General features: G+C 46.4%; 1 protein-coding gene across 1 annotated transcript in view; it reads left to right on the top strand.

The window, feature by feature from the left end:
• The window catches only part of C5H1orf21 (chromosome 5 C1orf21 homolog), a 199,792-nt gene extending 193,164 nt beyond the window's left edge, over window positions 1-6,628 (top strand). The window contains exon 6 of the mRNA XM_021198472.2: window positions 4,082-6,628. Coding sequence (XP_021054131.1) covers window positions 4,082-4,120 — 39 coding nt within the window. The 3' untranslated portion in view covers window positions 4,121-6,628. The remainder of the gene's footprint in view (window positions 1-4,081) is intronic.
• Window positions 6,629-27,335: the final 20,707 nt, after the last annotated feature.

Below are 27,335 nucleotides of genomic sequence, written 5' to 3'. Positions count from 1 at the left end.
AGAGAGAGAGAGAGAGAGAGAGAGAGAGAGAGAGAGAGAGAGGAGAGGAGAGGAGAGGAGAGGAGAGGAGAGGAGAGAGAGGTGTTCTGTTTCTTTGAGGTTGTTTAACCGTTTAGTTAACATCTCCTCAGATAAATGAAAGTTCGGTGTTATGCTCTAGTAAATTTTTAAGATTTAGGACACTGTCAGATAATTTCCATGCAGCTTAATCTGTAGTTCTGGGATATGACATTCAGTATTTGAGGCGTAGGATTCTGGACATTTGCTTTTTTTTTTTTTTTTTTTTTTTTTTTTGATGTGTCTTTTAAAAGAAAGAGGAAAAGGAAAGAAGAGGAGGAGGAAGGGGAGGAAGATTGATTCAGAATCAAAGGAGTGTTGAGATAGATAGAAGCAGGTTAGTCTCAGAAAATGGAGCCAAGGTTGCCATCAGTTCGCAGAGGCACCCCCTGAATCCAGAGGCCAAGAGCATGTCTTCTCTGGGGCTATAGGAATGCAGGATTTAGCTGCCCTGTTCTAAAAGATTTGCCATTTGGTTTTGGTTGGTTGATTGGTTGGTTGTGGTTTTGTTTGTTTGTTTGTTTTTCAGTGCATAGGGCAACACATGCTAGGTAGACACTTTTATCACTAAGCTGGACCCTCCTTTTTGTTGTTGCGTATATGTTTGTTTGGGTACAGGGTTTTGATAAGTTGACAGAGCTAACCTTCAACTTGGAAACCTCCTGCCTCAGCCTCCCAAGTAGCTAAATATTACAGATCTGTGCCACCAGACCCAGATTTCCCTGTAATTTGAATCTATACCAAAGCGGCCCCTGGCTCTTTCCTGACCTTTTCCTGGACAACATCATTTAAAGTTTCCACTCCCTCAGTGTGCTGGGGCCTCCAGGGAACCTTCTGATGGTCCTTTGCACAAGGCTGGAATAGTGACTGACAGTTCCCAGCTCCAGGTTCAGGGTCTTTACAGAGGCTTTTGTTTTGGGTCCCTTTATGGAGATTGGAGGGGCATACTTCAGTTAAGAGACCTACTGTGTGTCACTCAGCCTGCTAGATCCTGCTTCCTGACTCCTGTCAGCTGAAGGCTTGATGACTCTAGTTTTTAGCAAGTCTTTAACTATTTAAATGAGAAGCAGGTTCTCTGGCCTGCCAGGAAGACTATATACACATGGGGGTTCCCTGTGGGGTGTGGGGACTGGATTCCCTCAGCAGTTCTCTGGGTCACTTAGGACTATATGCCCTGTGATACCTCTTAGCTGCAGTTTGTTCTGATTTCAGAAGTCTTCGCTACCAAAATATCTGATCCTCTTGAGCTGTGGTCAGATACTAAGAAAAATGAAACTGGCTGGAATTTGAATTTTCTTATGACAGTCTCACAGAAAAGGCAAAGTTTTGTGCAGGAATCTTGAGCTTCTCTGAGATTTACTCACAAACCACAAGGCTCCATTCCTACCCTGCAGGGCTGATATGAATAATAAAAGAAGCAACGTCTGCAGAGAAATTCACTGTGGTTTGTTTTCCTCCTTCCTGTAGCAATTACAAAAATTTAGGGGAACAAACTCTCGGGAAATGAAGGTTTCAGGATCTTTCTTTTTTACAGAGGGTTTATTCAGCTTCATCCCTCAAAGGGTATCATAGAGGGTCTTTGTATGTTAGCAGTCAAATTGGAGGATCTGAAATGGTCCTTCAGGTTATTTGGTTGGTTTTTTTTTTTTAATGTGTGTTCATTTACTGTGTGTGTGTGTGTGTGTGTGTGTGTGTGTGTGTGTGTGTGTGTGTATGCATGCACGCATATATGTGCATGTGTGTCTCAGTATGTGTATGTATGTGCATGACCATGTGTGTTTTCACCATGTGCTCTAGGAGGCCAGAAGGCTGTCAGATCTCCTAGATCTGAAGTTACAGACATTTGTGAACTGTCATGTAGACATTGGGAATTGAACCCAGGTCCTCTGCAAGAGCAGCCAGTGCTCTCAACCACTGACCCATCTCTCTAGCCTTGGGTCCTTTAGTAGTTTTTTTTAACTTTGCGGCTCTTTTGTATGGTTAAAAACACTGTGTTATTAATAAGCACAAAAGGTTTCATATACGTGTGTGTGTGTGTGTGTGTGTGTGTGTTATGTGCACACATGTGTATGTGTGTGATGGATCTCACTGCCAAGTTCTTCCTCATGATGGAGGAGGGGCCCTCTCACACCCTCACGTGAACTACCTAAACCTTTGCTTAGATGTGAGGCTTTACTTTGACCTAAGGTAGAGAAGAACTTTCATTTCTACCATAGAACTTGTATTCATGAACAAGAATTGGGGCTCAGATCTGCCTGGGACACACTGCTGAGGAGGGAACAGAGTTCTCTGGTCCCTGTCAGATCACACCTTATGACCACAGCCCTCAGTCACAAGGTTTTTTTTTGCCCTTGCTGGGAGCCTGAACAAACCCAATGTTTATCCTAACAGTGAGAACAAAAGTGACAAGAGCCAACTGTACTGATTACCTGACAGAATGATGTATTTCCCCACATATAACCCTGATCACAGCCCTACTGGATAGAGATCATGGCTGTGCCCAAGAAACCAAAGCCTATTATTTTGCCCAGCATCCATCAGTCTGAGCCTCCTCAGGTCAAGCCACATGGAGAGCATCGCTTGATGTTTGTAACCCTATGCTGCTAGATAGATTTGTATGTATCCTGTATCCCATGATGGAAAATAACCTCCCAGTGATCAGGAACCTCGAGGTGTGGTGTGGGGCCTGGATCCCTCAGCACTAAGTATGCTGGAAAGAACCAGAAGCAGAGGGGTTAGAAAAGTATGTCTGGTAACCAAAGAAATCATAGCATTTTTTACTGTAATAAAATGATTTATAATATTACAAATTCAGCCTGAAATCAAAGGAGTAAATACATAGTAAACAACGAATTGTTTGCTACCAATACTTCATGCACATCAACTATAGAAATAAAATAGAATAAACAAAAATAAAAGAACAAAGGATACGTGGAAGTTGTCTGATGTAAGTGTAATATAAAATAGTTAACAAGCAAATAGCTTGGGATGGTGGCTTGCTTATCTAAGTAGATAAACTACCAAAGTATACAGTGTCATGCACAATTTTCAGTTATATTGCTTGAGGTGCTTATTTTTATATGTTATTGAGCCAAAAGATCTGTTTTTAAAGGAGCATTTGTGCCCAGACTTAAAGCATCTAGCTTGCACATGAAGAGAGAAATCAGAAAAGTAATGGGTACAAACCAAATAAGCCAACTTGTCCTTTCACGGAAGCCCGCTCTGTGAAATTGTGGTGACACAGAAATGTGGTTTTGTCTTGTACTGTCTGAGGAAGTTACATACGTTTGATCAGAACAGCACAGCCAGGTCAGATACAGAACCTCAATCCTGGTCCCAGCTGTGTCTTCTCAGAGGAGAGGGGACGGGAGATGCTCCAAAGCAGCCATTTCCTACCATCTTCAAGCCTGCTAGGAACCTGCTTGCCGGCCAGCTCATCAAAGGTCATGTGCTTGGAGTCCTCTGTAAAGACAAGGCACAGCCCCAGATCTGTCACGCGTGTTCATAAAATCCTTATTTGCTGTTCATCTAAACCATTTTAGAGTGAATTAAAAACTCAGGCACCCCTGGATTACACACACCTGTGACATTTCAAAATCCAAGCGTGGAGAGGGAACTGTAGAATGCGAGCCGCTGAAAGTGACCGTTGTGTCTTCCTGCTGAGAGAGAAACACTTTGACTTTCTTGGTGTAAGCTGTATCTCCTATATGCCTGTAATATAAGTTGAGATAAATTCTGACCAGCGGTTTTTTTTTTAAAGCTTATTATAGGCTTGGTCTATCATGCCTTGAATAAATAGAGCTTGAAAATCAGCCTGCATGTGCACATGCACCGTGCGTGCGTGCGTGCGTGCGTGCGTGCGTTCCTGCGTGTGCGGCATCAGTCTGAACCCAGTGGTCGCTGATGAGTACTCGATTCTATTACAGAGCAGACGTAGGTTGGAAAGAAGTGGATCAGCCTGGGCTATTCTAGACCCTCGTTTAAGCTGTTTGCCCGTGTGACTTTTGTTTTATTTTCTTCCCAGGGTCGGGATTACTGTTCTGAAGAAGAGGATATCACATAGCAGCGATTCTCAGTCAGACCAGGAGCTACTACTGTGTAAATAGGTTACACCCCAGTTGAAACCTTTGCAAAGGTCGGTCCTCTTCACTGAACAGCACTATAGCGAACGAAGACTGTTCCATGTCCTATGCCCCATTAAATTACAGTGTTTCTTAATGAACCTGCAGAGGAATATTGCTAAACACAAACACACACACACAAAAACAAAAAAAAAAAAAAAAAGAAACTGTTCTGGAACTTTCTTTGTTGCTGCTAGTTAAAACTTGTTGCAACTTTTCACTTCTCTCGTGTCCAAGTATGCAGCAAAATTCTGCAGTTCACTTTAAAGATACTATTGGTTTCAGGATGCTCTCTAGCCTGTATCCTCCACGATGGGTAGAGGTGGACTCTGATACTGACGTCAGTTCTAGCCTGGTTCTGCTTGGATGTCAAGCATCCCCTCCCCTGTATTCTCTTTATCCATCTCTTTCGAGTGGTCCAGAGATGGCCTGAGCCTTGCTTCTCACTGATAACGTGGGGCTTTGGACATGGGATGGTGGCCACGGTGAGCCTAGTTTCTCTGCTCGAAAGAGCCACAATTGATTGAAAGCCTGTTGTGACCTGACTCCCGGAAGTGACAAAGGAACAAGCGAGCGAGCGAGTGAGCATAGGTTGTTCCACTTACTAGAACTCTTAGTGCAGGATTAAGCTTGTAGCATTGGCTTTTGCTTGGATGCAAATGGAAGTGTGACCACATGACCACAATCATTTTCAACCCCTCCCTCCTCACTTTTTTTTTCTAAGAAAATAAACATTTTGCTGTTTTTCTGTATCCTTGTCTTCTCCCATTCATCTAGTTCAGCATTTTAAAATGACCCTAGGTGTGGAAGCTAAGTCCTCCCTCACAGTGATACTGAGGATTGGCCTAAATGGCTCCCCACCCTTCTGGAGACATCAACCATGGTTTGGAAGGGCTATGAGTGGTCAGAGGAGATGAGGCGACAACCCCGTGACTTCTTAGGAGGGCTGGAAACCACTGTCAACCTTTCACTCTGTTAACTATCAGAACACGCTGTTTTCTGAGTTCCCCCTTCCATGTGTTATGTGAGCTTTGCCCCTTCATTCGATTCTGTTTCCAGCTCTTGTAGTGTGGGTAAAAAAGTGTCTGCCTACTAGAAAACATAGGACATTCACACTGGTGATGTTACTTGGAGATGTGAAAGCCAAAAGCCCCTGGTGGTGGGGAGTGTTGACTGTGTGTTCAGTAGAGTTTATTTTTCCATACTATATGAAGAGAATGATCTCTTCTCAAAGACAGAAGTAATATTTTTAACAAATATTGTCACAAGTAAATAGCAATCAAAAGGAAAAAAATAACTTTTGTATTTTTTTAATCGTGTTTGATAGCTTTGATGAGGGTTCTCTTTGTTACTTTCAAGGGAGGGCACCCTGTGAAATGCCACGCCAGCAGTCCAGGATTGGGCTTGTCCTACACACACACACACACACACACACACACACACACACACACACACAGAGGAATGCTGTGTTTTTCTCTGAGGGTTGTGAATTTCAAGGGTCTCACTATCAGCCATGCTGCCTGCCACCTCAGAAGATGGAATAGTTACATGAGAGACAGTTAAGATGTTCCCAATTGTCCAGAAATTGTCTGCCACACTGACTAAAACAGGAAGCTAAATTCGTTCTTGCCAAAATGAGCCTTGACTTTCAAAGCTGTCCACAAAATGGCAAGATTCTTCATCTCCTGTCAGACCCAAGGCAGCAAAAGTGAGGGGGGAAAAATGCAGCCAAGTTCTATAGAAAATGGACTCGGGTGTTAGCAACAAAATGCCATAATTCTTGCATCCAGCAGCAGCTATTTTGGGGAGCAGCTGTGGTCGTTACATAAACAGAGCAGAAAAGTACAGGGAGAGTCGAGCAGTCTAGGGCTTTAAGTTCCCTCCCCTTGCGTGTTTTTTCGGCCAAAGGACAAAAATAGTTTTCCTCAACTGTAAGTGAACTGCTAAACCCCACCTCAGCCCTGTTCGTTGGAGACTGTTCCCTGTTCTCTGGATGGCCTTTTCCAGGATCTCGTGTTCTTATCAAGCAAGAATGAAGTGAATGTTAACGTCTTCCATTTGACTCCTCTACTTGGTGTCTAAGACAGTGTCTTTCCAGAAGACCAACTCCATGTACCCGAAGATGAGACACCCATGTCCTTTCCCTCAATCACAGTTAGCATCTTGGATGTCACTCATGTTTCTTGGGAACCTCATTTTTGAGTGTTAATGAGCCCCGAAGTGCTGTTTAGGAAACAGCGGTTTTCCACCATTCTCTCTCCCATGTTCCTCTTGGATACTTTGCTGTAACGAAGTGATTCTATCTTCAGACTTACATTTGGTTACCTCTAAATATAGGTCCAAGAAATGGGATGGTTGACTGGGTTGGCATGAAATGCCTGACTGTGTTAGCAACACTCAAAACTGTCTGTTTTCCATTTGTTGGTTTGAATCATAAAATTGTCAAGTGATTCGTGTTTGTACCTTATTTTTCTGTACCTTCTGGAAGGATCTAAATTAAAAATATATGCCCCTTCCCCATGTCAGAACGTTAAGCAGACTGTCTCAGGTATAATGAAAAGAATCGTCCAGTAGAGATGGTACAACATCTTACTAGTTGTCCTGTCTGTAGGACTCGGGAGTTGGGAGGAGGGGGGGAAGGCAGCTGTCTGTAGGACTCGGGAGTTGGGAGGAGGGGGGGAAGGCAGGGAAATGGCCTGGTAAAACCAGGAAATAAATGTTGAAGAATGGACAGAGGCTATTTGGAGAGCTTTTAGTGTGGCTGTGTTCTGCGGCAGTTGGTCTAGCGGCCAGTGGGCGGAGTGGGCCTGCTGGAGAGATGTGTAGCTGGGTTACGCACGGCTCGCCTTCTCCACGTTGTAGAGTTGTAAAGGTTCAGCAATATGTGTGCGGCTTTCTTTTGCTTGGCAGAGATTCAGGACCACGGAGTCCTGCTCTCATAATTGAATACGTGTTTCTTACTGGCAGACAAGCTCTCAAAAGAGGCTTTTACCTCTACGAGGCCTCCTAGCCCCAGGCTTAAGTAGAAGCATGGAGTGACATTATGGTCTATTTAGGAACAAAGAAGTTACAAAGTCCAGTGATGAGAAAACTAGGTCAGCCCCCAGAAACAGCCACACAGTGGCTCGTCTCTCCCTGTCTGCTGTGCCTAGCATCTGAAGCTGGCCTTTGATGACTCAAGTAAGAAGTACATGGCCCAGGAATAGCCTTGGTTCTCAGCTCCCAGGCGCCTGCCTGTTCCTCCACTATAGAGCCGCTCTGTGTCCTGAGTGTACCAGAGAGATGACAGCCCAGCCAGGTGTGGTAAGCTTCACACTTGACCCAGTTGATGGCCTCCGACTGTGTTATAACTTGGTCTGCCACCCAACTTCATTATCCATGTTGCCTTCTTTTCCAGCAGAAGTCCTATAACCCTGCTCAAACAGATTACACCTCCCCTGAGCTTTACCTCAGTCACCTACAGTGCAGTTTGGTGTAGTGAGAAGTCCTATTTAGATGCTGGGTGAGAATTTAAAAGTTACCCCATCTCTACCAGTCCTAAGAAAAGAAACTTCATTAAATATGTTTGTTTTATAGTAAGAGAAAAGATTAAGTAATTTCTTAGTGGAGGAAAATACGAAGAATATAGGCTGTTTTCATTTTAAAAGACAAAACAATTGGTATTGGAATTCTCTCCTTTAAGCTTCTCTCAAAAACAAGAGATGGGGCAGTGTCACATTGTACTTTAATTTTACATGAACACCACCTTTCTGGCTTTTTCCACCAGAAAGCTATCTCTGAGCTATATTTCTTTATACCTTTTTAGAAACCGATCCCTTTGTTAAGTTGTGTATAACTCCAATAGAAAAATAAGGCATGGTCGGTGGGTAGGGAGTGATGTATTTAAAAGGCATACTGAAATGGTAGCTGGAAGCAGGGCCTTCAAGACGTCATGGGTGGATTGGCAGACCCCAGGGTGCCCCTGCAAAGCTATGTGAGCTGGTGGGATGCCTTGAAGGGGTCTGTGGATCTCCCTTTGGCAGGTACGTGGATGATTCCGCTATCTGTGGGGAGGCACCTTGACATCTGTCCACAGTCATCTTTTCTATTATTATATCTCTGGGGGGGGGGAAGGCCACCCCCCTCAGTCTGTGGGAGAATGCCTGCCCCTCAGGACGAAGCCTGGGGGCCATTGGTGATGCTGAGGCTTTGGGGTTTGTCATGGCTGAGATCTGAGTTTAGAGGAAAAGCAGCTCTAGTAGTAGTTACTTATGTTCAGTCTGTGGCCGATGTTGCCGATGACATGCTGTCCTTATTCCGTGTGTCCCTCAAAATAGTCCCTTCACCCCCAAGTTCTAAGAAGTGTGTCTTACAGTTGGATCCATCTGTCCTATGAAAACGGGTGTGTTGAAAGAGGAAACATCACTAGAGAATGTTACTGTTATTATTACACCTTGCAACACTGTGAAGAAAAAAAAAAAAAGCCTTTGGGGGCATCCACCTTCTACAGTCTCTCTTTGGCTCGGTTACCAGCTTACTGTCTTCATGGGGACTCTTAGCTGGCCCTCCCTAATCCTGTAAACTGCACAAGAACCTGAAGAAACCACTGGTGACAGAGGACTTTGGGGCTCAGAGGGAGAAGGCTTGAGGGTAGAGAGTTGTCACATCCATTCAGCTTTTGAGAAAAGAGGCAACCTATTCCACCTTTTGGGTGCTGTGGATTCCCACACACACACCCCGCCACTCCAGTCCCCTAAGCTTGTTTCTTCAAAGGATTCTCTTTGGTAGGTTAAAAGCCTCCTCACCTTTGCAGAGAGATCTGAAAGGCTGAGGAGATAATGCCTGGACCACTGGACTAGATGGAGCTCCTTTCTGGCGGGCTACAGTTGAGTTTCTTTTTGACTGAGAGTCTTTATTTTCCAGGCTAGTTTAGGTACCAGACCTAGATGTGACTCTCAAGATCTTAAACATTTTCAGAAGTCATGTGGTAACCTAGAGAGAGTCACTGTCGTCCAAGGTTGGGCCAGCAGCTCAGGAACTCCACACAGTTCATCTTGCTTTGTGAGACTCATGGGACAAGAAATGACTCGTCCCTCCAGCAGCTGGTAAAAGGTGCTACCTGGAGGGGACCCACCGTCACCCTCATTCAAAAGAATGCCCTTGCCCAGGTTCCTTGTGACGAGGTCCTCAAGATCCTGATGGCTTCTAACCTAACGACTTGCACGTCCCCTCAGGATGATGTGGGAATGGCTCTTTATCTCTTGGAAGCCAGAGGGATTCCTTAAAGTCAGGAAGGTCCCACCGTGCGGAAGTCTCCTGTGTGGCACTGTCTCTCTGCCTTGGTGCATTCTTCTTCTCTTCCCGGGGGTTATTTTTAGACCAGGTCTTTGGGTTTGACTGAATAAGATTTAAAGTAAAAAGCACAGCCTAAGCTTAGCCAGAGCTGCCTTCAGTTCTACAGGGTTGAAAATTAGACCTCAGGGGGCTACTTGGCTCGGACCCAGGAGTCAAAAATAAAATAAAAGCTTGGCATTTCAGTCCAGACCTTCAGGGTCTCTTCTCCTTTGACAGACAACTGAGCAGTTTTGCAGGAGATTCCAAGCCAGATTTTTTTTTCCATCCAAAGAAAGATGTAAATTCATAAAATTACTGTTTTCTTGGATCAGACCCAAACAGTTGCCTTATTAGGACTTTAAATTTGGATCTATTCTTTTAACAAAAACATACACAAAGATAGATGGATAAAGAAAACATAAATACTTAATCATAGACAGGCTGGGGGTAGGGGGAAGCTGGCGCTTAGCATTTTGTAATCACTACAATAATGTCTGGGGGAAATATCCACATAACTATAAGGAAGTGTATACAGCAAAACCCAGTGGCTGCTTTTGCATGAATCTTAATCGAATCCAATGGGAGCACCGAGGTCTGCGAGCGGGCTCTCACCTTGTGCCCTTCCGTGCCTGTGTCTGCGTGTCTGGTTCCTCTGGGCCTCTAGGTACGCGTTTTGGCTCATGCTCTTTCCCAGGTCACTGGGATCAGCGACATGTGCCAGGGCCAACCACAGCCTTGCTCATCATTCCCACTCATCCGTGTGGCCTTGACTGTGACATTGCAGCTGCTCCACTGGGACTCGAGTTAGGAGCACCTTTGCTCAGGTTGTCCTGGGTGTAGTTACTCCTGGCAGGCTCCCGACCCTGAGCCAATGAGCAGGCAATATGAAGGTGAACTACAGTTTCTCCCCTCCAGGGGCCTATCACGAGGGGGAAATAATCCAGAAGGGCCGCCTTAGAAACATCGCAGGACCCTATAGGATCAGATCACAGTGGGAGCCAGCCAGTTCCAGGCATAGAAGCTTCCAGAAAACAATGAGAACAAAATTTATCCTTGTCTGGGCACAGAGGGAAAGCTGTCCAAGGAGTCGTCCATGCTGAAAGGACATGTCTTGCATAGGCGGAGAGGGCCATGGGACCTTCGTGCCATTGGACCTTCACGGGAAAAGGGGTGGAGCTTAGAGTAGCAGAGAAAAGCACAAAGGGTGAGATCAGGGTAGCAAACCAGGCTTGCTGTGCGGCTTCGCTGTGGATTCGTGGACTGTGACAGAGTTTCTGATATGCCTCTGCACACTCCACTCCGTGTTGTCCCTGAGAGCAAGATGTGATTTTCTCAGGGTGGGGATTGCCTTCCTCTGGAAATACACAGCATCTGACTGAAAAGATTCATGCCCACCCATCCTCTCTTCCCTTCCCAACTTCTCTTCCTGCCTCTAAAAGCGATTGGAGTTCAAGGGCTTTACCCTGGGCTCGATCTCCTTTGGAGATTTGTGGGAGAGAGGGCTGGGTCATCCCGACCTGACTTTAGAGAAATGATGGCTAAAAATACCTCTTGGGACTAGGTTGGCCTAGACCCAGAGATGAGAGTGTACCCTAAAATAAATATTCAGGAAGCAGTGAGGGCTTCCCTATTTAGCGTGAGGTTCTAACCAAGTTCATAACCTTCGCATGGCCTTCCCCTGGGTCACTAGAACTGACCAGGGAGGCAGCCGAGTCTCCGCTAGCTCACAAGTGCATACCTGAGTCTCGCCAAGGAAAGAGGAGCTGAGGAGCTTGGGGGCAGGGACTCGTCTTGTTTTGTTTTTTTATCATAAAGTACACATAAGTTGTGTGCAAATGCAGACTGTGCACAGTGACTGAGGACCTTGTGGGGCAAGACGGGGGCAGCAGAATCGGGCTGTGAAACCAAGTCGCAGTGCCTTTTAGGGTTTCCAAGGAACCTATTCAGTTCACAGCACTGGGTCTCCCTTCTCTCTCTCTCTTTCTCTCTCTCTCTCTCTCTCTCTCTCTCTCTCTCTCTCTCTCTCTCTCTCTCTCTCTCTCTCTCTCCCCCCCCCTATAAAAAAGAAGAAGACAAGTTCTAGGTAGAAGAAGCAGAATTCAATCCATCAGAATACTAGCAATAAGTAATGTCAGCTTGACCAGAAAGCTAGGCAGAGACTCCCATGGGGTGAAGTTCCCCAGAGAGGCTGGAGGCTGAGGGTGGCTTTTCCAGCCACACACCCGCACCCCTCTGCTTGAGAATTCCAGGCAGCCCTCCCTTGTTGCACTTGATGCTTGCAGCTTCAAGCTGCTTACCCCTGCCCTCCTGGGTACAGCCAGACACACCTAACATCCATTTCCCGGCTAGACCTCTCGCTCCTCTCTGAAGGATTTCTTGTTCTGTGTCTTGTGGTTCCCTCTGTTGTAGCCCACACACCTAACTCTGGTCTGTATGGATGCTGATGCTGTAAGCCAGTGGAACATGTGGCCTCTCCCTAGCCCACTTGAAAATTAGGGTGCCCCTCCCCCAGCCTGGCTCAGTTCCCACTCATCTCCACCTCACTGGCAAGACACAGTCAAGCAGCCACTATGCCAGGTGTCAAAGGCTCCTCCTACAGGTACTGGTGATTATTTAGGAAGATTGCCTTGGTTCAAGGGAAAGCTACTAGGGAAACAACCTCAACCTAGTTTAGCCTTTCTGAGCACCTGAAAAATCAGCTCGGGGTGGACCTGGGAACATGGAGAGGGGTATGCTGCCTGCACATGGACCTGTGAAGTAGACAGGGCCTGTTTCCATCCCACATGGCTACTACCCCAAAACCTTTGTGAGGCACAGCCTCCTGTACAATAATCCATTACAGCATACATCCATTTACTTCTATAGTAATAGACATAGAAGAAAAGGGCACAATTTTAAAACAGTCGTACCTAAATCAGTACAGTGGTATTTCCTCTCTGCGCCGAGTGTGGCCGGCCATGGGTAACTCTTGGTGTGTTGGATACCTACTTGAACAGCCACTACTCTGGAGCAGATCAGAACACCGCAGTGGCATCTCAAACCACTGTTTGGCACTCCGCCTGCGGAAGGAGAAAGTCACAAAGCAATCCGCAGGAGCTTTGAGTCTGAGAAGTCTGAGGCAAACAAACTCACACAGCATAAATTTAAGTAACTGAGAACCCTGGCGGGGGAGGCACCCCTAGACAGTAGTGGCTACCGGTGCTAAGGACAGGCACACTGTACAAAGCCAGGCATTGTCCGTCTTCCCTCCCTGGGTCTCCCAAAAAGGACGCTGTCATTATCCCAACGCTCTCCTGAATGGAGTTCTTTGAACCCTCAAACTGATTAGGCCATATCTATCCCATGGCGCCAGTGGACTGTAGCTTGAATATTATTTTTGATTTGACTAAATGTTCTGATGGTTCTGTTCCATTTTGAAAAGGGTCTGAGAAAGTATATGAGTCTAATTATATATACATATTTATACATGTGTATTTTTGTTTATTGTTACATTTTGACATTGAACTTTCTATTAAATAATTTTTAACAGTTGTCCTGGGTCTGTTCTTTTTTTTTTTTTTTTTAAACTACCTGGGTCTGGGTTGAAGTGGGTAGAAATGTCTGTGTGAGACTTTGTTGATAATCCTTGCCTTCCTTTTCTCTCTTCTTAACTCCACTTTCTCAAGATTGTCTTCTTCCCTTTCTGTTTCCACGCGACACATACTCAATCAGATACCCAGTTGGGAGTACCTTCTTGCCATCACCAGACTTGCCCATCTGCTTCGGAACATTCACAAATCCACAGACCTGGTAAAAATGCATACCTGGGAATATACAAAATAATGCCTTGAGCTTTATCTCTTGGGTACTCCCCCAAGACACACTTTCAAACAGACAATACCTGTGGGACCTTGGAAAAATTACTGAACCTTTTTTTTTTTTTTTTTTTTTTTTTTTTGCACTTAATAAAAAGCAATAGTCTCCTTGTAAGTTTGACTGAAGGCAGTCCTTAGAAACAGCCTAACAAAAAGCCATCTGTTTCCCAATTTTTTTTTCCCAAAGATTATTTATTTGTTCTAGTCATTCCACCAGCTGACACACCTTATGTGTCACACACGTCCCTGTATGCTAAGTTCTGGACTCACCCAGGTAGAGAGTCTGGGGTTTGAGGACATTCAGACTTTGCCACTCTAAAGTCAAACATGCCGAAGGGGCAGCACGAATGGTGAGTGAGCCTGTGCATCCCATGCCCAGCTCAGCCCCAAGACTGCCTGGCTGGTGATGAAGTCTCCGTGGCACTTGTTCTGATCTGTTGGCCCAGCAGCCTCTGCTCATAGAAACGGTACCTTCCTGCTTTCCTGAAGGTATGGTGGTAAGAGCTATGGGGGGAGGGGGGAGGAATCCGTAATCACCACCACCCTCCCCCACCCTCGGCATTTTCCTCCAAACCATCAAGTTGAATGAAGTTCAAATTCTGCTAAGTTTTGTGAGTTGTCAAACAGGACCAAAGCTTGGGCCCAGCGTGGTTCTGAGTCCCGGCTGGATCTTTTGGCAACAAACTTGTTTCTTCCATTCTTCCAGCACAGACCCACTTAGAATCACAAAGGCTGATTCTTCCCCACTGAGCAGGAGTCAGTGTGATTCTGTTTCTGCCTGGTTTCCCCAAGAGTTATGTGTACAGGATGAACAGTCTCCAGTCACACACACACACACACACACACACACACACACACACACACACATGAAATCACATAACTTCAGTGACCTGGGAAAGAATTGGACATTGAGCAGTGTTTGAGATCAAATTCTGATCAGGGCCTTTGCCTTGGATGAAACATTGACCCAGTCTTGGGGAGATGGTGGGCAGTTGGGCCTAAAACATCCCATCTACCTACCTCTCCACCCACAGCTAAAAGGCCACCTGGAACCGCACCCACAGCATCCCCATATTTGCCCATGACTGCTTTCCATAATGGCAGAAGCCCTCAGCGAAGAACAAGCCCTGAACAGTGTACAGCCAGGAAAAATGAACTTTACAATGAGTCCTACCACAAGCTGATGAGAAGAATCACCGGGGGTACCGGGGGTGGGGGTGGGGGTGGGGTTAAAACATGCACAGGTGTTGGGCAGAGCCATGGATGTTGGACAGATGGATATGTATATTGGCCATCCCATCTAAATCCTCCAAAAACACTGATCTACAGATTTAGGAATGCTGAGTGATGGGCCCAAGTGTGAACCAGAGTGTGTAGGTGAGAAGACACTGAGGCTGAGGTTTAGCATCTGGGAAACAGAACTGTCTATGGAGGCAGGGATCCCACACGACTTAGTGAGTTACTGAGTGCTTCCAAACACCAGAGGAAAAATGCCTGCCAGTAGTTGCTCTACTTCCAAACATGAAGACCCCAGGTCTTCATGGCTCAGACAAGTGCTATAAGTAGGTAGGGGATGAGAATCTGTCACTTCAAACACATTAAATCAATGTATTAATTAAGCAAATATGATGTTACTTTGGCAGAGCCATGAACAGGTGAGTCTCCACCACGCCTGTATGTTAGGCTAACTGGGGACCTCTCCTTAATATCAATGTCCAGACCTCAGGTTAAGTCATCCTGTGTTCCCTGGGGGGAATGGGTAGAGCTGTACCCGGGACTTTCATATATCTTCCTGGACAGCTGTGAGGTGAGGGGTGGGAGGGGAGCCATATGTGCAGCTATTCAGCCATTGGACTGGACACTAGCAAACAACTCAACGGAAGGGCCCGTCCTTAGGGAGCTTGGGGAGAGGAGGGTGTAACAGGCTGCTAAGCGGGCTCCAGGGGAAACAACTCTACCCAGAGCAAAGATGAATAGGTCTTGGAGAAAGAACACCCAGTGCTGATTACAGAGGCAAACAGAGCGTGTCCTAATGATAAGGAGCAACACCCACGTGACTACGCGCTTGGTATAAGGCTAGACCTCCAGGTCATCTGGTTTCTAGGCATGCTCTTGTTCATGCCATTGCAAAGGAAGAGGCTTTTGTGACTATCCAATGACAGAGAGCCTGCTTCCTCTCCTGGCAACCTCTGTGCAGGACAGCACTGGACTGGCTGACTTCATGCATGACTAGCTCCATCCCTGCATTAACCCAGCTAGTCCTGCTATGACAAGCCTGACTGTGGGAGGCTAGAACTCAACCCAGAGAGCAAGACTCTACATTCTGCTGTCGGCAAACCACGGAAAGCAAATCCGCACTCCCAGAAAAGCCTCCACATGAAGAAGGACCGTGGGTTTCAAGGGACTGACATAGGGGGTTGGGGGAGAAAACTTAGACTCCCAGCAGGGTCTCCTCAGCTGACTGAACAGAAAAGCAGGGCTTGAGCACCCAGTGCCTTTGGGGAAAGGAGCTGATGTTACTAATACTGTGGCAAAGGAAGACCATGTTGGTAAGTATGGGAATTGCCTGCTGATGTATGACCCAAAATGGGGCAGCCAGGCTCGTGGCTAGAATGTCAAGCACTTGCTCCAATTGTTAGCAGAGCTCAGGGCATTGGTATGCTCAGCACTGGGCCATGAGTCTGATGCTGGGTTCTGCAGCTTCCTGTCTGATTGAGGACTGAGAGCTAGGCATGCAACAACCTAGAGAGTCCCCAGTAACCCGCAGCTGTAAAGATTCATCTTTCTCCCCGCAGCATGAGGGGCAGCTGGAAACTGGGAATGCAGGCGAGGTGGTGGGTGCTGGCTCACCCCTCAAAGTTATGTCAGTTTGAAGTCTCCAAGGGATACTTATCCATCACAAGCCCAGGCTGGTGCCCACAGGGATACAAATACAGACTGGAATACAAACGGGGTATTAGATTTAAAGGCGCGGTTTGAGTAGTGTGTGAGGAGCGGAGACATGTGAAAGGAAATCCAATCCCAAGCTCCATCTTGCTAGGAGTGAAAGTGACGTTACTAACAAGGCCTTGTCTGACTTTAGTCCCCATCCTCTACTCACAGGCTTTGTCCCAAGAAACAATTGGAGAGACCTGACATCAAGTTTTCCCAAAGCCTCCTTTATCCTTGAAATGATGGGTCTGGCATTCCTGACTGTATCTCAGACCCTTCAGAGGATATTGCTGGGAGCCACAGAGGTCGCCTCAAGTATATCTCCCCATTCCCCCCTAGTACAACTGGAAAGGAAGAGCTTTGAGGAGCCTCCAAAATGTAGATATGCAAATAAGGATTGGAAAGAAGGCTGAAGCGTCCTGGGTAACAAGGTCTCCAGACCTTCCTGATTTCCAGAGCAGTAGCTTCAGCAGTGGCAGAGTGGACTGGCAGTCCACATCACACGGGCAGCAGCTCCATCCTCCGACCGATCCTCGTGAGCTCATGTCATTTACTCCTAGTGACTGGGGGGGTGGGGGGGGAGGGATTGAAGTGGAATTTTAAAAAGTAATAATAATAATAAAATTAAGAAATAAAATGCTTAAGTGCTGCCAAAAAAAGGAAAAAGAAAGAAAGGAAGAAAGNAAAAAGAAAGGAAGGAAGAAAGGAAGGAAGGAAGGAAGGAAGGAAGGAAGGAAGGAAGGAAGGAAGGAAAAAAGAAAGGAAGAAAAGAGAAATGGCTACTGACTCTTTTATAGTTAAGGAAACTAAGCCTCAAAGAGATTAATTTGTCAGAGGTCACACAGCAGTAAATGGTAGAAATACAGTACCAACTCAGGCTGGTTCTACTCAACGGCCTGCCTTATCGCCATTCGGCTCTAGTACCCTTCATGTTCGCACCTCAGGATGACATGCCGTTGGCATCACTCCCGTCTCTGCCTGAGCCATGCAGAACCTTTCTTCTGGGATACTCTGCTCATCCTTCAACAGAAACTGGTATCTGAAGTGTGTCCTTCCTATCCTGAATCCCACCGGAAACCCTCTGTGGTAGATCCGCGCTGCCTTGAGGCACGGGTATGGAACCACACCCAGTTTCTACCCACCGGCCAGTTTGACCCTCGAACAGCCCTTCTCACAATGGCTGCTGCCTACTAATTCCTGGCTCTCCCTCCGTCCCTTTATTTCTCCCTCGCTGCTTTCCCGAGCTGGTGGCTCTCTTCTCAACCTTTTAGGCTCATGAGCTAAATGAGTGAGAAACCGTAGCGATCTGCAAGCATCATCTAGTATCTCAGGCATTGTACGGGGTTCTCCCCCAAACCGTTCTTGGCAACTCTATTGCCATAACAAAGTCACGCATCCACTGGACCCTGTCTGGCCCAAAGTCTCCGTAGCTCCCAACAGCACATGATCCCTTCTAAAAAAGAAATGTGTGTGATTTTGTATTCACCAGATGTCTTATTGCACTAAGGGACACTGAAGAACCGCACCCATTCCCCAAAGGACTGTCTCTGCCAGACTCCTCTCCAGGGCTCCGTTCTTCCTGTGCGATTGGTTGTGACAGGTAGCTTCTGAGAGCACGTGACAGCTAGTAGCCAATCAGTGCTCCCCACACCTAGCAAACTGCTGTATTTCTTGAGGTGTAGAGGAAGGGGGGAGGCCGACTGGGAAGATAACGAATCAATGGTGGTAGGCCCCCAGCATTTAAGAGCAAGAGGCCTCTGTCTCCTGTGTACTCTGTGGTTTCCAGGCTGGTGGGTGGTTCTTTGCCCTTCAAAGCCCTTCCTCTTACCAGAGGTCTGTGGTCTGGGGAATGTTTTGACTGGAAACATTCAGGTCCCTGGTGGTGTTTGGAGTTGTGAGACCCTTCTGTGCTAAAAGAAGAAGAAAATGAATGGTCTATTTCGAGCCCGCTAACAATCCACAGTCCAAGAACAGGCAGCAGCTCTGTAGCTGAAAGGCTGGCTTTCTGAGAGAAGCCCCAGGGGAGCTGGCCATGCGGCAATCATGGCCTCAGCTCTGGTTCGTCCTGCTAGAGGACCCTGTTGCCATAATGGTGGCAAAGCTTCTAGAATATTACACTTTTGTTCTGGCTTTCTCTCCACCCCTCCTCAACCTCCTCCCAGAGAACTCTGGTCCTGGAGCCTGTGATGTCCTTGCGTTATGAGTTAGAATCCTTGTAAACCAGAAACTTCGTACAGGGAAGGGTACCCGTGAGAAAGCCGCAGCCTCTTTTGCTTGGGTGTGAATGGTTCAGGTTGACTTCCCAGTCACAGATGTATGCTCACCTGCGGGAGAACGAACATTAGCTTGCTCCTCAGAACAAAACGGGAGCCTCTGGAGCCTGGTGTGGCGTGCCTGCCTGGAGTTTCCATCACAAAAATGGTGTTTGCTTTGAATCCTGAGATCCAAAGAGACCGACAGCCACCGGGTTCTAAATGTTCAGTCTATTTAAAACCTGACCAGATGACTGAAATAACAAAGCTTGTTTCTAAGATTACCATAATTAGGAGTAAGAGTCCAGAAACAGACCCACCCATTCATGATCAATTGCTTCCAAACAAAGGTGTCACAGTAAATCATTCCGGGAAAGCATTGCCTTTTGTTTTCTGTTTGTTTTGAGACAAAGTAATCATTGTTTCTGAGTGATCAGGAAACTAGCTAATAGCAAGCGTGGGCTGCCCTCAATCTCCCCATTCTCCCTGCCATAGCCTCTGGAATGCCAAGATCACAAGTGAATGCCACCACTCCCAGCACAGTTGTCCTCTAAATGGATGGTGCTGATGCTGGGTGGGATCGCTCCACACCTGTAATCCCAGCACAGGAGGTAGAGCCAGGAAATCAACCTCAGCTATCTAAAAAACTCATGGCTGGGGAGCTGGCTCAGTGGGTAAGATCATTTGCTGAGCATTCATGAGGTCATGAGTTTGAACCCTAGCACCCACGTTAAAGTCTGGGTGTGGTCACAAGAGTCTGTAACCTCAGAATTGGGGGGATCCACTTGGCATGTTTTCCAAAAAAATCCCACACTCTATTACTTATTCAAGAGAAAGAATCCCACCTACCCAAGACTTGTGCAGTAATCTCCATGGCAACTATTCATGATTTCCAAAAGATAAACACTGCTCAAATGTCCACCAACTGAAAAATGGCCTAACATGTATGGTAGATCCATATAACATAATGAAAATGATAAGGGGGTAGTTACTCAGAGGTACAATAAGAAAGAACACCCACAGCATTAGGCTAAGTGAAGGATGCTAGTCTCCAGTTCCCCTTCTATGACATAATGGAAAATTAGCACGACAGAATCGGATCGGTGTTGCAGAGGATTTGGATGGAGGAAATTGCAAAGGGATCCAAAGCCATTCCCTAGAGTCAGAGTATATCAAACACTATTTAAAGGTGTATTTTGTGTTATTTAATTATCCCTTAATAAATCTAACTGAAAAAAAATGAATCTTCAAAACCAGCTTGGCTCATAAAAACTCATAAATTTGGATCCTTTTATTTATAACTAGTGGCAGTTTATACCTACAAGGGACAGATTTTACATTTGCTCTATTGAAAGCTAAGTGCGGTGGCTCACACTTGTGACCCCAGCACTCCAGTGGGACGACACTGAATGAGGAGGGCTGCTATGAATTCAGTGTCAGCCTAGATATCAGAGTTCCAAGCCAGTATAGACTACAAAATGAGATTGCACACACACACACACACACACACACACTGATTTTCTGTAGAAACCCCTTACCTTGTGGTATCTTGTTACAGTGCTGCTACAGATGAATAGAGTCCTCCCAGTAACTGACCTGTTGCCACTTTCCTAAGTGAAATTCTGGGGAGTCTCTCAGGCCTACACAAAGCCCATCAGTTCTCCCCTCCCTCTCAGTCTTCCAGAGTCACTCAGCCCAGGCATCCTGCTTCCGAAGGTGACCCAGAGACCCCAGCCTAGCTCCCTGATCCGGTTCTTTGGGACCTTCTGCCTGACCACAGTGACCTGCAATTACCTAAAAGGTTTTGTCTTCCTGCCCCGTAATTCCTTGGGTGGCAACCATCCAAGAGGCCTCACCTCAATCCCCTGCCCATATCCCAATCCCCAGGGCAGAAGAATAATGAGTTCTTGAGAAGTGGAAAAGAGTGCAGGGAGAAAGAAGAAGGGATGGAAGGAGAAGGCAAAGAGGGAGGAGCAGTACAATGAAGAGCTCGTCTGAACAAGGTCTATTTATGATGACATAGCAGCCAGGGTTCCCATACCCTACCTTAAAGAGCTGGGGGGTTTTCCATCCATGAAGCTGGGTGCTTCTCCAGGTAAGCCCCGTGGTCTCTTTATCTCTTATTCCAAGGGTCTCGTTGGCCTCTCAGCATGGGACCCTCACCTCCCAGAGATGTCCACCCAAGACATCCAGCATTTGTCCTTCTCGGAACCCTCTGTTGGTTTCCAAGCTCTCCAATCCCAAGGTGGAAGAGCTCATGAGAGCATCACTGACTCTAACAGTCCTTGCCCGGGGTCCCACCACACAGTTTCGGTCTGCTTAAGCTTTTTCCTGGGCCCAGGCTTTCTTTCTAAAATAGCCAAAGTCTAGATGGCCGTGGTTTGGGATCTTTTTTTTTCTTCTTCTTCTTTTAAAGATTGTTAAAATCCTCTTCATAGCCTCTGATGGAGACATCCCAGTGAGCTTTAGGGAAACCTGGTCCCCTTCTCCCACAGGCAGTGGATGTCCTCGCTCCCCTCTCAGGCTAGTGGGAAACTTGAGTAAGAGGCAGTTCTATAAGGAAAATAATACTGTCTTCTTCACTTGTCAGTGGGTTCTGTCCCTTTACCTAATTACCTAATGCTGTGACTAGAACACAGGGGAAAAAAAGTCAAATTTTACCTGCTGAATGAATGGATGGGTGGCAAGCCCTGGGTCACGTTCTCCAGCTCCTTACTCAACTCTTGGCAATTATTGAAGAGTCAAAGAAGGAGAAAGGAATGAGGCAATGTTGAATAGGGGTTTTCCAGACAAGAGACAGAAAATGAGAGAAATGCAAAGCTCCCAAGGGCAGAGAGGATGGCATTTACCAAAGCACAGAGCTTTCAAGGAAGCACAGCTTGTGGAAAATGGGCCATGATTTTACCTGAAATTATTTTGAAGATTTATAAGAAACTGTCAGACAGCTATCTTGGTTTCCTCACTTCTTTCCCTTTTAGTTTTATTTCTGTTGTGGTGATTAAATGCCTGTCAAATGCAACTGGGGTGGGGGTGGGGGTCTTTTAGCTTACAGTCTGACATTACAGTCCATAACTGTAGAGAAGTCAGAGCAGGAACTCCAGACAGCTAGTTTCATCACATACACAGTCAAGAGCAGAGAGAGATTTTGACCAATACACGCTCACTTGTTTACTTGTAACTCCAGTAAACACGTTACTTGTAACTCCAGGACCCTTGTTAGGGGATAGTGCTACCCACAGTGGGCTAGATCCTTCTACATAAATGGAAAATCTCCACAGACATACCCACAAGCCAACATGATCTAGGCAGTGTATTGAGACTCTCATGGCAGGTGATTCCAGATTATGTCAATTTGACAAAATTGTCACACCTTTCTACCATCCATTTATCTGCTTCAGAATAACAAAGTCCTTATACTTTCACTCTATGAATTATACCTTTATTTGCAAGAGACATACTTTGATCAAGTTATCAGGAAAGAACCAGCAAGTTCTGTAAGTGATTCTATGCATACGTGTATAGCTAGCCACTGTGTTCTAGTTCCCTTTCTGTTGCTCTGATGCAGCACCATGACCAAAGGAGCACGGCAGTGAACAGGTTTGTTTGGCTTACAGGTTACAGGTCAGCAATGAGGAAAGCCAAGGAAGGAACTCAGAGCAGGAATTTAGAGCAGAAACAGGGCTAAGCTGCTTACTGGCCTGTTCCCCTGCCTTGCTCCACCAGCTTTTGTATACAGCCCAGGCCTACCTGCCCAGGGATGGCACCACTTTGTGTGTGTGTGTGTGTGTGTGTGTGTGTGTGTGTGTGTGTGTGTGTGTGTGGTGTGGTTTCTAAAAGGGAAAGTAATCTTGGTAAGTTCTGAGGAACACAAAATGGAGTCCTTCCCTGATTCTACAACAGATAACTTCCTGGAAAACTTCCTGCATTTGAAAATGTGCTACAAATCCCCTGTGTTTGTGAGCAAAGTGGAGTGCAGCTGTATTTATCACAAATCCGAACGGGCCACCCAGCAGTCATGGGGAGAGGCAGTTCTCCCAGAGGTCACTGTCCAGAGCTCAGTAAAGGCTGACCAGCATTGACCTCCCCCCTATTAAATGCTGGGACCACCCCCAAACCCACTGATAAGACATCCAGAGATACCCATATCTCCAAACTCCACTTCAGAGAGAACAAACACCCCACAACTTGCAGACTAGGAGAGAAGGATGCCGTATTGGAATCCGTTGTGCTTCTTCAGGGCCTCACTTCAGTGTGATTTCCTGTGACGATCAGACTCATTAGAACTTTGTTCAGAAAAGGCCAGAAGTGACTGGGCCCTGGAGGAAGGGTCAGGGCATGGCTGCTCAGTGGGCAAAGCCCTTTCCCACACTGGAGCCTAGCAAGACTAACTTTACCTCTTGGTTTCTGGTTTTTGGTTTTGTTTCTGCTTTTTAAGGAGCAATAAGACAGGGGCGATAGCTCAGTTGACAAGCACAAAAGCCTGAGCTGGCTGACAGATCCCATGTTAAAAGCCAGGTGTGGTCACACTGCGTGACTGTGACTGGAAAGGCGAATACCCAGGGCTCTGGGACAGTGAGAGCTTCTATATGAGTTGTTGTTGTTGTTGTTGTTGTTGTTGTGTTGTTGTTGTTGTTTTAAGGTGAATTGCACCTTATGATTGACACCCAAAGCTTTCCTTTGACCTCTATACACATGCACAGGCACACACACATACACACACACACACACACACACACACACACACACACACACACACATATTTTCTAAGTTTGTGAAAAGGCCAGCGGTGTCCAGCCTGCTAATAAATCTTTCATTATGACTCAATCACATGCTATTAATAGGCAGGAAATGAGGAAATGACAGGGGCAGAACTAAATTCCATTCATTTTCAGCTTCTCCCTTTGTTCCTCGGTGTGTGTGTGTGTGTGTGTGTGTGTGTGTGTGTGTGTGTGTGTGTGTATGCGAGTTTCCATGTGTATGTGTGCTGCACACACATGCACAGGCACCCCATGCACACATGTGTGCGCGCACACACACACATGGAAACTCGCACATACATGCATGGACAGCCACACACATACACCACATGGAAACCACACACACATACATATACAGGGAGAGAGAGAGAGACACACACACACAGAGGAACAAAGGAAGAGGCTGAAAATGAATGGAATTTAGTTCTGCCCTTGTCATTTCCTGCCTATTAATAGCATGAGAGTGAGTCACAAATGAAACATTTATTAGCTGTCTCTGAAAGTACTTTTACCTAAAATAGTTTCCCGGCCATTTTTCTTTGCTACTGTTGACACTAGGCAGCCAAGATGGTGGGTATTGTTTCCAAAGAATCATGCATGTAAAATCAGGTGTCCTTGGGACTGACGGGCTGGCTGTCGCCTGCTGGTTACATGCAGAGTAGCTATGACTGCAGACTAACAAATCCACATCCTTACCTAACACGTCATTGGTAACTCAACTGTATGGTCCTCTCGTATGACGTTAATAGAGAACAGTTTGTGTCACAATGTCCAAAGCAGAATGAACCAGCAGCCTTCTTCCGCTGACATTCCACTGAAGACCCTAACTGCCTAAATTCTAACATAGTTTCCTAATGGATTTTTCTGGGGGGTGGGGAGCAAATAAATAAAAAAAAAATAGTGTGTCCTTTCACATGTATAGAAGGAACAGGCAGAGACAAAGAAGACAGATGTCTGCCTCCCAGGACTCCGATGCTGGCGTCTGCTCTTCCTCGTTGTCTCTAACATGCTACCCTTCTCTGAGGTAGCCCCTCACTTTTCTCACTTCCTGACACCCCACCACCTCCTCTCTTCTTCTGTCCCAATCCATTTTTAACTGTCGGACTGGGAAGGATCTGACCTGACAGGACAATTAAATATTAATACCTTGATTGAAGAGCCTGCGTCCTAATCAATTAACAACAGGATACGTGGGGCTGATGGGATATCTCTCATCTATTTCGCCTTTCTGTCAGGACAGCTCTTGCTTTCCTAGGGACTGGGACTGATTCGAGGGGGGTGCAAGCGCCCAGCGCTGTGACTGGTCACCATCCAGCTCGATAAGTCCGTGTGTAGTGGCTGATGTGGCTCTTGTCCTACCGTGAGGATGAGAAGGGACCCTGTGAGCCACTCACCGCTTCTACCAAAATCTTCCTGGAAGGAGCAGCCACACCAGGGTCAGTGTGCGTCACGCCTCTGTGATTGTTTGCTTTTTTAAGATGTGTGCTACCTCGTAGCGTGTGAGTGAACACAGTGAAGGCAGACGCTTTCTACTTAGCGCCTGACCCCTGTGCCTGGAATCCACTGGCCATTTTTACCAGCTGATGAAATCCGCTTCGCTGGATGTCCGCAAAAAACGCAGTGCTCATGCGCAGTGCACATCGCTCCAAGGCGGTGCAGGGGAGAAAGCACTGCATATGTGGATAAAGGTTAGTGTAAATGGGAATGCACTTTCTCATTCATTTTCTAGGAAGACGCCAAGCGGGCAATCACTCCCAGACCCTGAGATAAACTGGTGACTGCCTCAGCACAGGGCAGGAGATGCTGAACTTGGCTCTCACTGGCCGGGATCCCCAGGGATTCTCCTTCCCAGTCGCTGCGTCCTCAGTGTGGCCACATCTGGCTTTTAACACGGGTTCTGCAATCCAGCTCCACATCTGCCCTTTCTTCCCAGACCCTGAAGTCTTCCTTTCTTGATTGCTTATTGTCTGTCTCCCTCACTTGTATAAACTTGATAAAGGCAGAGGTTTGTCCTATTATGGTCACCGAAGGACCTCCAGGCCCTAGATTTGTATCTGGTGTCTAATGATTTTATATATATATATATATATATATATATATATATATATATATATAATCATTGTGAATTGAGGCCATATTTTTCAACAATATATTTATTTCCCTTTGTTCACTTGATCTTGAACTCCTAGGTCCAAGTGACCCTTTCTCCTCACCCTTCCCAAGAAGTTGAGATGACAAATGCCTAGTACAGCAATGATTTTTGGAAGAAACACCTTTTTTTAAAAAAGACTCCATTAATTATGAAATTTCTCTGCTGAGTGTAAGATTTCAAGTGCTTTGATTTCTTATTGCACAGTTTCACACAGGGACAGAAGGGGTGTGTGTATTTATTAAATGATTGTATTAACAGTTCCTGGCTCTGTCGTCTGTCTCAGATATCAAAGGCCTCAGCAAGATTTGGCAAGCCTATGCTCACTTGGGATATTATTTATTTATTTAGACGTGTGGGGTGCACACATCTTCTTGTGGTGGGGCACACATGTTCTCGTGTGTGGCCTTATGTGTGTGTGGAGGTAAGGGCATCTATGTGTTCACATATGTGGAGTCCCAAAGCTGTTTTCCAGATCCCTCAGTACTTGATACAAGGAGGGAGAGTCTCTCTGGAGCTCAGTGATTGACTGGAGTACTTTGGCTAGCCAGGTCCACACATCTTCCGTCTCTGCCTCCCAAGAAGTAAGTGTCCCGTTTTCCATGTGGGTGCTGGTTCAGCAAGCACCTATCTACTGGGCCATCCCTGCGGCCCCGGGCCAGGCTTTTTAATCCGACTTCTCTCCCACACTCTCACTCTTCCAGGTTACTTAACGTGAGTGCCAGAAGATGAGAGAAAGCGCCGCCGTTTGCCTGCCCTGTTGTGTGCGAGAGCCGCAGACAACATAAACTAAACTGGATAGAAACAAGGAAACAGGAAGAACGACAGGCAGAGCCCTAGCGTCCCGGGGAAGAGGGATGGGAACGCCGCCAAGAGCTTCCACAAAGCCAAGGGCAAAGGCCTCCAGTACCACGTGATCTGTAGTGCCTGCTGCTATGTAACAAGTCATGCCCAACACTTAGCAGCATAAAATGATAAACATCCACGGTACCGGTGGGTCGGGCACTGAAGACCAGATAGGCTGATGGCTCTGGCTTAGGTGTTTCATAAGGTGAAAGCCAAAACTTCCATCTGCAAGCTTGACCAGGCCTGACAAGTCTGTGCTTTCTCCCAAACAACTACCGATAGTCTTTCAGTGGCTGTCGGCAGAAGGCCTGACCTGAACCAAGGCCTTTGACGGCACCACAGGGATCTGTCCTAGAGCCGCTGAAGGCCCTCACAAGGTGGCAGCTGACCTCCTCCCTCACACCCCCAGAGCATCAGAAAGTTTCCATGCACTTCGTCTGATCTCGGAAGTCACTCTGTCCTTTCCTCCACATCTGTTTGCTGGAAGTGAGTTGCTAAGTTCAAATCACCATCTACCTCAGAATTCAGCTCACTCGCTCTCAGAGGGGAAAAAAAAAATAAAGCCAAAGGGTGTGTGGACATATTTTAAAGTCACCACAGCAGCTGCTATGGAGAAAGTGACCTCTGTAGCCATTGCGGGATACAGTTTTGTAGACAAGGTTGCATGATACACAGAACAGCTGGCGGGCAGAAGAATTAGACATTCTAGACTCACATCTTAAGTCCATCACGCGCCAGATGGGTGAATTCAAAGAAAAATTACTTTCTCCCGGCTTCAGAGTTCTCTTGTTTAAGATGGAAATCCGGGCTATGAGAACCAGGGGAAACGGATGCCCTTCCTGTTCCGGGCGCCTGGGAGTGTTCCAAAGCGACAGGTGTTACTAAACTACCCAGCATGCCTCTTGGTCTTTAATCTTTGAGTAATTATAAACTATTAGGGCAAGGTATAAACTGCCTTAAAGATTATTTACATGCTGCATAAATGATAATAAATGTTATTCACTTTAGTTTAACAACACTCGTGGTGTGTGTGTGTGTGTGTGTGTGTGCGTGTG

Source organism: Mus pahari, chromosome 5 (genome assembly GCF_900095145.1).
Source record: "Mus pahari chromosome 5, PAHARI_EIJ_v1.1, whole genome shotgun sequence".
Lineage (NCBI taxonomy): Eukaryota > Metazoa > Chordata > Mammalia > Rodentia > Muridae > Mus > Mus pahari.
Note: the sequence above shows the minus strand (reverse complement) of the source record. Positions and strands in the feature narration are given on the sequence as shown.